The following is a 13123-nucleotide window of genomic DNA, read 5'->3' as shown; positions in this document are numbered from 1 at the left end:
GGGCCGGCTGAAAAAATTGGGATTTTTGTATCATAAAGGAGCGGTGTGTTTTTTACCATTGAGAGGCGGTGCAGTTTCATTAGTTAATATTACAGCTGGTGATAACAATTCTATTGAAGAAGTTATATTTTGTGGAGGTGGTAGCTTCGCTGATTTATCAGTGGAACCTTCCTCTAATGATGTATGCCCTACACTTAATGATTGAGATATTGTTGGTAAGGAATTTTGGGAATCAGGATGGATAGTTAAAATAGAAAAATCCAATGCACTCACACTCAGCGTTGAGGTTGCACCAATTTAATTCATTTAACCCAAAATCAACTAGTGATGATTGCTCTGTATCATTAGAAACACCACTATCCTTATTCACCACTGGTAAGATAGAATTACTAGCTCCACCAGTGTTTGCTTGATTCTCCCCAATAGGAGAAGGACACAAAGTAACTATTGCACTGTTAGTTTCCATATCCATAGTTTGATTCCACAGGCACTTTCTGCACTGTGGATGTTGGAGAGTGAAAATTGCAAATATTCCATTTTATTACCCAACACATTGTCTCCTGGAGCACAATCTGGGCACTCACATACCATAAATTAAGTGGGTTCTTCTCACTATAGTAATGCCAAATACATGGATGCTAAATGTGGTTTGGACACACTGCAAGGCTCATAAGCGAGGGGGAGATCTGACTTTGGGAGAGCGGATATTGCGGGATTGGTGTATGGAAGCCATGTTGCTTTTCTAGAACCTTTGAGCCACTAATAATGTGGAAACCTCTGTTATTACACTGGCAGATGATGGACCTGAGTTGGGGGCTTGTTTTTTGTGAGATGAGTAGAAGTTTTTATTGATATTATTTTCACCTACAATGGTGGAAATAAGTATTTGATACACTGCTGATTTTTCAAGTTTTCCCACCTACAAAGAATGGAGAAATCTGTAAATTTTATCGTAGGTACACTTCACCTGTGAGAGACAGAATCTAAAAAAAAATCCAGAAAATCACATTGCATGATTTTTACTTAATATTTGGTACAGAAACCTTTGTTTGAAATTACAGAGGTAAGATGTTTCCTTTAGTTCTTGAACAAGTTTGCACACACTGCAGCAGGGATTTTGGCCCACTCCCCCATACAAATCTTTTCCAGATCTTTCAGGTTTTGGGGCTGTCGCTGGGCAACATTGACCCTGAAATGCTTCTTATGATATCACTTCTTAGTTGCCCTGGCTGTGTGTTTCAAGTCATTGTCATGCTGGAAGAACCAGCCACGACCTATGTTCAAGGTTGTTGGCCAAAATCTTGCGATACATGACCCCATCCATCCTCCCTTCAATATAGTACAGTCGTCATGTTCTCTTTGCAGAAAATCACCCCCAAATTATGTTCTTGGGTTTGTACTCTTCCTTCTTCTTCCTCCAAACCCGGCGAGTGGAGTTGATACCAAAAAGTTCTATTTTGGCCTCATCTGACCACATTACCTTCTCCCATGCCTCCTCTGGATCATCCAGATGGTCATTGGAGAAGTTCAAACGGGCCTGGACATGTGCTGGTGTGAGCAGGGGGACCTTTTGTGCCATGCTGGATTTTAATCCATGACAGCGTAGTGTGTTACTAACGGTAATGTTTTAGACTGTGGTTCTAGCTCTCTTCAGGTCATTGACCAGGACCTCCCATGTAGTTCTGGGCTGATTCCTGACCTTTTTCAGAATCATCCTTACCCACGAGGTGAGATCCTGCATGGAGCCCTAGACCGAGGAAGATTCAGAGTCATCTTGTGTTTCTTCCATTTCTTAATAATTGTGTCAATAGTTATTCCATTCTCGCTAAGCTGCTTGCCTATTGTCCTGTAGCCCATCCCAGCCTTGTGCTGATCTACAATTTTGTCCTTGGGATCTTTAGACAGCTATTTGGTCTTGGCCTTGGTGGAGAGGTTGGAGTGTGATTGATTGAGCGTGTGGACAGGTATCTTTTATACAGGTAACGAGTTCAAACAGGTGCAATTAATACAGGTAATGAGTGTAGAGTAGGAGGGCTTCTTAAAGAAAAACTTAACATGTCTGTGAGAGCCAGAATTCTTGCTGGTTGGTCGGTGATCAAATACTTATTTCATGCAATAAAATGCTAATTAATTATTTTAAAAATCATACAATGTGATTTTCTGGTTTTTATTTTTAGATTCTGTCTCTCACAGTTGAAGTGTACCTACGATAAATATTACAGTCCTCTCCCTTCTTTGTAGCTGGGAAAAATTGCAAAATCATTAGCGTATCAAATACTTATTTTCCCCACTGTACATAACATTGTTTGGCTTTTTATTTCATATTTGGGAGGCAGAATGAACAAACAGTTGAACACCACAGTTTACTGGTTCACGCTATGAGGTTTTCTATTAGACTGTGAACTGTCATTGTCTTGGTGAATAATTCAATATTTTTACAGACAGTTTAAGTAGAAATTTTCAAAACTATAAAATTCAAGGATATTTAATTCAAAAATAATAATTGGTTTTATTCTTGGTAGATGACTGTACTAGGAGATCAGACGGACAGCTGATATCTTCAATTTTTAAATCAGATGATCTTGAGATCCCACAGGATACAATTGAAGTGAATTCTATTACTCCAGATAAACCATCATCCCTTCACAGCAAAGATCTGTCATCTGATCCTTTGAAACACGTCCTGTCTTCTGATTCATTACCGACCACTATGGAAAATCAAAGTCACAAAATAAGCATTAAAAAACGAGTTGCTCCTAAAGCAAAGAAGCCATTTTCACATTCTGAATATGGAAATAGTTTTCCTCTCAAAATGTCTCTTCTTAAACATCAAAAAATTCAATCAGCAGAGAATATATTTTCTTGTTCCAAGTGTGGGAAATGTTTTAACCAGAAATCAAATCTCGTTAGTCACCAGAGAACTCACACAGGGGAGAAGCCTTTTTCATGTTCAGAATGTGGAAAATGTTTTACAGAGAAATCGAGTCTTATCAAACATCAGAGAACTCACACAGGGGAGAAGCCTTTTTCCTGTTCAGAATGTGGGAAATGTTTTAACCAGAAATCAAATCTTGTTAGTCACCAAAGAACTCACACAGGGGAGAAGCCTTTTTCATGTTCAGAATGTGGAAAATGTTTTACTATAAAATCAAATTTTGTTAATCACCAAAGAACGCATACAGGGGAGAAGCCTTTTTCATGTTCAGAATGTGGAAAATGTTTTACACAGAAATCAAATTTTGTTAAGCACCAAAGAACTCACACAGGAGTGAAGCCATTTTCATGTTTAGAATGTGGGAAATGTTTTAACCGGAAATCAGATGTTGTTATACACCAAAAAACCCACACAGGGGAGAAGCCTTTTTCATGTTCAGATTGTGGGAAATGTTTTAACCGAAAATCAGATGTTGTTATACACCAGAGAACCCACACAGGGGAGAAGCCTTTTTCATGTTCAGAATGTGGGAAATGTTTTTACCGGAAATCAGATGTTGTTATACACCAGAGAACTCACACAGGGGAGAAGCCTTTTTCATGTTCAGAATGTGGGAAATGTTTTAACCAGAAATCAGATGTTGTTATACACAAGAGAACCCACACAGGGGAGAAGCCTTTTTCATGTTCAGAATGTGGGAAATGTTTTAACCAGAAATCAAATCTTGTTAGTCACCAAAGAACTCACACAGGGGAGAAGCCTTTTTCATGTACAGAATGTGGGAAATGTTTTAACCGGAAAGCAGATGTTGTTATGCACCAGAGAACCCACACAGGGGAGAAGCCTTTTTCATGTTCAGAATGTGGGAAATGTTTTAACCGGAAATCAGATGTTGTTATACACCAGAGAACCCACACAGGGGAGAAGCCTTTTTCATGTACAGAATGTGGGAAATGTTTTAACCGGAAATCAGATGTTGTTATACACCAGAGAACCCACACAAGGGAGAAGCCTTTTTCATGTTCAGAATGTGGAAAATGTTTTACCAAGAAATCAACTCTTGTTACACATCAGAGAACTCACACAGGGGAGAAGCCATTTTCATGAAAAATGTTTTGCAAATAAATCATCTCTTCTTACTCACCAGAGCAGTCACACAAGGAAGAAGCCTTTTTTATATTCTTAATGTGGGAAATATTTAATTTGGAAAGACACACTTAGGCTGTGTGCCCACTATGCGTTTTTGGTGCGTTTTTTGGTGCAGATTTGCAGCGCGGAAACGCTCCAGAAATGCATTGCATACCTTATCCCATGACTTCCTATGACATTCTGCAAGTTCTGTGGACATGGTCAGGATTTTTTCTGCACAGATTTTACTCGCAGAAAAAATCCGGACATGACCAATTCTTGTGCGTTTCCACATGCGTATTTGCCTATACAATGCATTGTAAAAACGCAAGGCAAATCCGCATGCAAAAACGCATCAAATACGCGTCAAAAACGCATATAAAAACCGCATGCGTTTTTCTGCCAAGGAGGTGCAGAAATGCTCAGGAAAATTTCTGGTTCATTTCTGCATCGTGGGCACTAAGCCTCATTAGCAAGAAAAAATCTTTCTAATAAGTGAGTGCGTCTTAGGGTATGTGCACACGATGCAGAAATGAAGCAGAAATTTCTGCATCATTTCTGCATCTCCCTGGCAGAAAAAACGCATGCAGATTGTGCATGCGTTTTTCCTGCAGAATACATGCGGATCCACATGCAGATTGACATGCGTTTCCGCATGCAGATTGACAAGCGCTTTCCAGGCGATTTTAGCATCACCTGGAAAGTGCTTGACAACTAGGTCACACTATATAAATCCATGCAAACAGCATGGATTTATATAGTGTGACCCGAGAGAGTGTATATACTTACCTCTGATGGCCCGCGCTGTCCTGCTTTACAAAGTTCCCGGCTGCCGGCAACTTTGAATTGAAAGACCTGCCGACGTCAGCGTCACGTGACCCGTCACATGACTCTGACGTCACCGCAGGTCCTACAACTCACTGCAAGTGCCGGGAACCAAGCGGGAGCGCTGCGCGGGCCGACAGAAGGTAAGAATACATTTATTTTTTATTTTATTCTTTTTTTTACAGCTTTTTTAATGGTACCTGGGTGTGGATGAGACTCTCCTCTCCTCCACACTCGGGTACCATCCGCATATTAGAACAGCACCCTATACAAGCCTTTTTGTGTGCAATTCAAATACTAAGCAGTCACCCCTCCATGAAATGGTAGGTTGTGATTGTCTCATCAGTATTCTGCACCTGTGTAGCCACCATCTTTATGTGGGTTTGCTGCACCCTGCACCTTAGCTATTTGGAATTCCAAATTTCCATCCACAATGACCAGAGATGGCGGTAGCGCTGATGGTACAGAGGACGCAACATATTTTTGGGGTAGAGACTGATGAAACATTATGGATCCTAAAGGTGGGCAGCAAAGCAAGGTGGAATGCTACGGGATTGATGACTGCCACAATCTTATAAGAACCAGTGAACCTGGGACCCAGTTTCCAAGATGGAATCTTCAACTTAATGTTCCTTGAGGACAACCACACCAAGTTGTCATCACACAGGTCCGGACCCACCACAAGTCTCCAATCAGCCACACTCTTATATTTGGACCCCATCTTCTTCAAGCAATCAAGAACCCTTTGCCACACAGACATAATTGAAGATGGAAAACATTCTTCAGGTATTCCTGAAGAATGATTTCCGTTAAATGAGCTGAACTGAGGATGAAACCCGTATGCCCCGAAGAACGGGGACTTACCAGTGGATTCATAACAACGATTATTCACTACGAATTCAGCAAGAGGCAAGTAAGTAACCCTATCCTCCTGATTCTCAGACATAAAACCCCTAAGATAAGTCTCAAGATTCTTGTAAACATGTTCAGTTTGCCCATTAGACTGCGGAAGACTGCTGAAGAGAACAACAGATGGATCCTCAAATGAGTGCAATATGCCAGTCAAAATTTGGAAATAAACTGCACCCTTCAATCAGAAAAAATATCAGTAGGGATCCCATGTAATTTTACGATCTCTCTGATGAAAATCTGCATCAAAGTCTTGGTGTTAGGTAATGCGGGTAGCGCAATGAAATGTGACATCTTACTGAATCTGTCCTCCACCACCAAAATTACAATATTACCTACTGACACGGGTAGATTAGTGATAAAATCGACCAATAAATGAATCCACGGTCTACTGGGAATCGCCAATGGATGGAGAGACCCAGATGAACAAGTATCATAGAGCTTAGAACACGCTCAGACACTGCAGGTGGCTACATACTCGTGAACATCCTGAAAACGCAGAGTAAGGAGATCTGTAGTGTCTTTATTACCGGGATGTCTGGCCAAGACCGAATCATGATGTTCACTGAGAACTCTAAGATGGAGGTTCACATGTACAAACTGTTTACCTAATGAACAGGCAGGTGCATCCACCTGAGCCTCAACAACCTCCTTCTCAAGATAGGAGCATATAGATGCAGTAACCACCCATTTTTGCAGTATAGGAACCGGTTCACAATTATCTCCACCCCCGGAAAAGGCATCCACCTTATTGTTCTTGTTCCCTGGCCTATATGTAACGAAAAAGTTAAACTTGGTGAAGAATAACGGCCATCTTGCCTGTCTAGGTGTTAGACACTCTAGATATACCAGATTCTTATGGTCCGTGATTACCATAATCGGATAAACTGCCCCTTCCATAAAATGACGCCACTCTCCAAAAGCCCACTTGATTACCAAGAGTTCCCTGTTACCAATGTCATAATTTCTCTCAGCAGGTGACAGTTTTTTTAGAAAAGTATGCACATGGATGCCATTTACCAGGAGACGCACCCTGCGACAAAACAGCCCCCACACACACTTCTGACACGTCAACTTCTGCAATTAATGGCTGAGTGACGTCAGGCTGCATGAGAATCAGCACAGATGCAAAACACTCCTTAAGGTATTGAATGCCTCCCTGGCCGGACTGTACCATTTAGAAAAGTCATATCCGCCAGAGGTTTGGCCACTACCGAAAAGTTTTTATGAATTTGCGGCAGTAGTTGGCTAAACCCAAATACCTTTGTAACGCCTTTAAATCCTCAGGACAATCCCAATCCTGTTCCGCCTGGACTTTTGCTGGATCCATGTGAAAATCGTTGGACGATAAAATATTGCCTAGAAAAGGGATCTCCTCGAGAGAACATACACTTCTCTGGTTTAACAAATCATTTATTGCCTCTGATTATCTGTAAGACCTGCCTGACATGTACCTGATGTGACTCAAGATCAGGCGCATAAATTAATGTAATCTAGATAGATCATAACAAATATACCTGCCAGGTGACTAAAGATGACATTTACAAAATGCTGAAAGACGGCAGGAGCATCACTCAACCCAAATGGCATGACAAGGTTCTCATAGTGTCCCTCAGGCATATTGAAAGCTGTTTTTCACTCATCCCCCCCTTTAATACAAATGAGATTATATGCCCCCCTGAGAACCAGTTTAGAAAACCATTTTGCTGCCACGATCTGATTAAATAGGTCCGGGATGAGAGGGATCAGATACTGTTCCCAGACCATGATCGGATTTAGTTTGCGGAAATCTAGATAGGGGCGTAACCCCCCTGTCTTTCTTTACAAAGAAAACTCCCGCAGCAACGGGGGATGACAATGGTGTGATATGACCCTTTGCCGAAGTTTCCGCGATATAGTCCTTCATGGCCCGCTTCTATGGACCAGAGATTTTACAAAGTCTGCTCTTAGGCAGCTTGGCCCCAGAAAAAAGATTAACGGCACAGTCATAAGGTCGATGGGGAGGGAGTTCTTGACACCCTTGCTCCGAGAACACATCCTCAAAGTCAGATAGGTGCCCAAACAGTGTCCTTGACAATACTTGATCCAATTTGCTACCTCCCGAGTCTGCCAATCTACCACAGCGTTGTGCAGCACGAGCGTCTCAGAACTACAGGAGAGGGCAGACCTTCTAGTACATAAAAGTCAATACATTCTGAGTGCATGGCCAACCTGTAGATGTAACCCTTGGATGACTTGAGTAAAACACCCCTGGCTCAAGGATGCAGAGTTGATGGTGATTATAGGTATGTATCTGGACAATGTATGTGGTTTGAGGCCCTGGACCTGGACGAAACTAGCGTTTTTCAAATTAAACCCGCCCCACTGTCCAGAAAGGCAGAAATGATCACCTTATTTTTGCCCAGATGGATTTCATACTCCCCTTTTACGCTGAACTCGAGTTTGATCCACAGAACGAGTCACCCCACCCAACTGCATAGGCTCCTCAGATGACTCAGACCAGGGTTCCCTTGGAGCTGGACCTCTCACATATTGGGGTGTTTCTTTATGTCTCTGGTGAAGACTGTGATCCACCCGGATAGCCAGAGACATGGCTGCTTCAAGAGAAACTGGAGTCTCCTATACGACAAGGGCATCAGTCACCCGTACTGATAGCCCTTGACAAAACTGGATACGTAGTGCGGGATCATTCCACTGAGTGTCAGTGTATCACCTCCGAAACTCAGAGTAACCCACCTCCGCTGGCTGGTCTCCCTGCTGAAGCTGACGTAGCATGGTCTCAGCCAGGGAGATGCGGTTGGGATCGTTGTATATATGACTCAGGACTAGAAGAAATTCCACCACCGTCCGGAGCAATTGGGAGTCTGGCGGGAGAGAAAATGCTCATGCTTGGGGGTCACCCTGAAAAAGCGAGATTACTATCCCCACCCATTGCTCCTCGGTTCCTAAGGAGATAGGACATAACCTGAAGTACAGCTTACAGGCCTCCCTGAAGAAAACAAACATGTCACGCCCCCCAAAGAACCTGTCAGGCAAAGCAAACCGGGGGTTGCCTGGGAGTCATGGTCCCCGGACCCAGGGCCGGCTCAAGGTTTTTCTGGGCCCCGGGCGAAAGAGTCTCAGTGGGCCCCTGTAACACATACCACGATTCATGATGCAGAGATACCGCAGAGAAATATAGGTACAGTACAATGCAAAGATTTCACTTCTTACATTACATGAGATATATCTATTGTAAATTCCACAATAGCACAGAAACCGGCGAATCGCTCCACACAGTATACTGGCCCCCATAAAATGCTCCATACAGAATACTGTCCCCCATATAACGCTCCATACGGAATACTGGCCCCCATATAACGCTCCATACAGAATACTGGCCCCCATATAATGTTCCATACAGAATACTGGCCCCCATATAATGTTCCATACAGAATACTGGCCCCCATATAATGCTCCATACGGAATACTGGCCCCGATATAACGCTCCATACAGAATACTGGCCCCCATATAACGCTCCATACGGAATACTGGCCCCCATATAACGCTCCATACGGAATACTGGCCCCCATATAACGCTCCATATGGAATACTGGCCCCCATATAGCACTACATACAGAATACTGGCCCCTATATAATGCTCTATACAGAATACTGGCCCCCATAAAATGCTCCGTACAGGATACTGGCCCCCATATAATGCTCCGTACAGGCTGTTCCCCCCCACATAATGCCCTATGCAGGCTGTTCCCCCCTTATAATGCCCCATGCAGGATGTCACCCCCCATATAATGCCCCATGCAGGATGTCACTCCCTCCCCATATAATGCCCCATTTAGGATATCACTTCTCCCCCCATATAATGCCCCATGCAGGATGTCACCCCTCATATAATGCCCTATGCAGGATGTCCCCCCCCCCATATAATGCCCCATGCAGGATGTCCCTTCCCCCCCATATAATGCCCCATGCAGGATGTCACCCCTCATATAATGCCCCATGCAGGATGTCACTCACCCCCATATAATGCCCCATGCAGGGTGTCACTTCTCCTCCCCCATATAATGCTCCATGCAGGATATCACTTCCCCCCATATAATGCCCCATGCAGGATGTCACCCCTCATATAATGCCCTATGCAGGATGTCCCTCCCCCCCCATATAATGCCCCATGCAGGATGTCCCTTCCCCCCCTTATAATGCCCCATGCAGGATGTCACCCCTCATATAATGCCCCATGCAGGATGTCACTCACCCCCATATAATGCCCCATGCAGGGTGTCACTTCTCCCCCATATAATGCTCCATGCAGGATATCACTTCCCCCCATATAATGCCCCATGCAGGATGTCACCCCTCATATAATGCCCTATGCAGGATGTCCCTCCCCCCCATATAATGCCCCATGCAGGATGTCCCTTCCCCCCCATATAATGCCCCATGCAGGATGTCACCCCTCATATAATGCCCCATGCAGGATGTCACTCACCCCCATATAATGCCCCATGCAGGGTGTCACTTCTCCTCCCCCATATAATGCTCCATGCAGGATATCACTTCCCCCCATATAATGCCCCATGCAGGATGTCACTTCTCCCCCCCATATAATGCCCCATGCAGGATGTCACTTCTCCCCCCCACATATAATGCCTCATGCAGGATGTCACTTCTCCCACCCATATGATGCCCCATGCAGGATGTCATCTCTTCCCCCCCATATAATGCCCCATGCAGGATGTCACCCCCCCATATAATGCCCCATGCAGGCTGTCACCCACCCATATAATGCCCCATGCAGGATGTCACCCCCCATATAATGCCCCATGCATTATGTCACCCCCCATGTAATGCCCCATGCCTCCATACATTAAAAAAAAAAATTAAATACTCACCTCACTTCTCACCTGCTGCCACTGCTCAGATCCAGACTCCAGGGTTGCCGGCGTCTTCCCACTCTGCGCTGCCTGTGATGGCTCAGGGGAGGGCGCGGTGGAAAAATGTCACCGCACCCTCTGACCTGAGACGTCACATGGAGCGCACAGCAGGAAGACAGCGGATCTGCGGAGGCACGGGGAGCGGTAAGTATCCAGCTGCCGGGTCCCTGAGCAAGCAGGGGGAAGCGGGTGCTGACACCCTCTCCTCTGCCCATAGCCCGGCGGGGTGCCCGACCGCGAGTGGGCCCCCCGCCTGCTCAGGGCCCCGACACTTGCCCGGGTGCTGATGCCGGCCCAGCCCGGACATGATGTGTTAGGGAGCTGCAACACGACAGTGCGTAGATCTACAACCTCTAGGCTAAGTTGCTGCAGTTGCCCTGTCAGAGCTGTGATAGGATTCATGATGGATCAGAAAACAGTTTCGGCCAGAGCTAATGTCATGACTCTGTTGTCGGGTATCCCAGTACCAGGGCCTCCTTCCCTGTTCCTATCGCTAGGGGCGTCCTAGCTTGCCCATGTTCCCCGAATTACTTCTGAAGGTGAAAATGCAAGGAATTGATAATGCCAGTCAGCAGCGTTCAAACTGTGATTAACAAATGGAAAATTAGGGGCTCTGTAAAAACCAAACCATGCTCAGGTAGACCAAAAAAAATTTCGGCCACAACTGCCAGGAAAATTCAGGACTCTCTGTAAACTAGCGGTGTGGCTGTTTCAAGATGCACAATAAGGAGGCACTTGAAGAAAAATGGGCTGCATGATCGAGTCGCCAGAAGAAAGCCATTACTGCGCAAATGCCACAAAGTATCTCGCCTACAATACGCCAAACAGCACAGAGACAAGCCTCAAAACTTCTGGAACAAGGTAATTTGGAGTGATGAGATCAAAATGTAACTTTTTGGCCACAACCATAAACGTTACATTTGGAGAGAGGTCAACAAGGCCTACGATGAAAGGAACACCATTCCTACTGTAAAGTAAGGAGGTGGATCGCTGATGTTTTGGGAATATGTGAGCTACAAAGGCACAGGAAACTTGGTAAAAGTTGAAGGAAAGATGAATGCAGCACATTATCAGCAAATACTGGAGGCAAATTTGCACTCATCAGCCCGGAAGATGTGCTTGGGACGTACTTGGACGTTCCAACATGACAACAATCCAAAACACAAGTCCAAGTCAACCTGTCATTGGCTACAGCAGAACAAAGTGAAGGTTCTGGAGTGGCCATCTCAGTCTCCTGACCTCAATATCATTGAGCTACTCTGGGGAGATCTCAGGCACGCAGTTCATGCTAGACAGCCTAGGAATTTACAGGAACTGGAGGCTTTTTGCCAAGAAGAATGGGCAGCTTTACCATCTGAGAAAATAAAGAACCTCATCCACAACTACCACAAAAGACTTCAAGCTGTCATTGATGTTAGAGGGGGCCATACATGGTATTAAGAACTGGGGTATGTGAACTTTTGATCAGGGTCATTTGGATGTTTTTGGTCATTAAGATTTAAAAAGAGAAAACACAGTAGTTTGACAATAAATGGCTTCACCCAACCAATAACCATGAGTGGAGAAAAAGTTTTTTGTTATCATTCATATTCTCTGAAACAAGGCCAAGAAAGCAAAAATTCTGCCGGGGTATGTAAACTTTTGAGCACAGCTGTATAGAAGCATGGAGTGGCTAACAGTGAACAGCTGCGAGCATTAGGGCAGGAAATCTTCCAGGAGCTCTCAACTGCGCAGATTAACCCCTGCACTGCTAGAAAAAACCTGCACCTTATAACATTAAGGTGAAAGTCTTAAAGAGTGCAGGAGTTGGAGGAATCATGTTGCAGTCTTCTGGATCCTGTCTGTAGGACTAGAGAAAGAAAAACTACTATATACCAACTATCCTTGTGTTTTTTTCCTGTTCTTTTAAAGAATACACATACTGTTTTATGTTGTGAATATAGCAGTTTTTAAAGTTTTTCTTTCTCTAGTCCTACAGTGCCTCACCGAGAAATAAATTCATTACCTTCTCTCCCCCTTTTTTCTGCTTTCAAAGTATTCAGTTTCATTTGACTGGTACTTGGCATATCTACCTCACATCCACATCTATAATTTGATAGTCACTTGTCACTGTGACATAGCATCATATGATCTCAGGGGTCCGTTACGGAGCGCCTTTTTTTTAAAATTGTCCATATATTCCAGTACTTTTGAATTGTAATCCTTACTGTGGTTTTGTCCTGATGAAGAGGTTTGTAGACCTTGAAACACGTTGACGCAATAAACTGCAATCATACCACATCTGCGTCTATGATCACACTTTGGATACTTGGCAGCGTGGATTTTGAATCAACAGATTCCATATTCTATTGCATCAAACCCCATTGGTGATCCTGCAGCAGCCTTCACATG

The 13123-nt window shown here is 44.2% G+C and overlaps 1 protein-coding gene across 1 annotated transcript in view; it reads left to right on the top strand.

Annotated features, from left to right (window-relative positions):
• Positions 1–13123, top strand: part of LOC141198716 (uncharacterized) — a 105446-nt gene that overhangs the window by 56635 nt on the left and 35688 nt on the right. The window contains exon 7 of the mRNA XM_073663134.1: positions 2523–4004. Within this exon, the coding sequence (XP_073519235.1) occupies positions 2523–4004 (1482 nt within the window). The remainder of the gene's footprint in view (positions 1–2522; positions 4005–13123) is intronic.

This window comes from Phyllobates terribilis, unplaced genomic scaffold, assembly GCF_046119375.1.
Source record: "Phyllobates terribilis strain yellow unplaced genomic scaffold, ASM4611937v1 Scaffold_99__1_contigs__length_5935540, whole genome shotgun sequence".
NCBI lineage: Eukaryota > Metazoa > Chordata > Amphibia > Anura > Dendrobatidae > Phyllobates > Phyllobates terribilis.
Note: the sequence above shows the minus strand (reverse complement) of the source record. Positions and strands in the feature narration are given on the sequence as shown.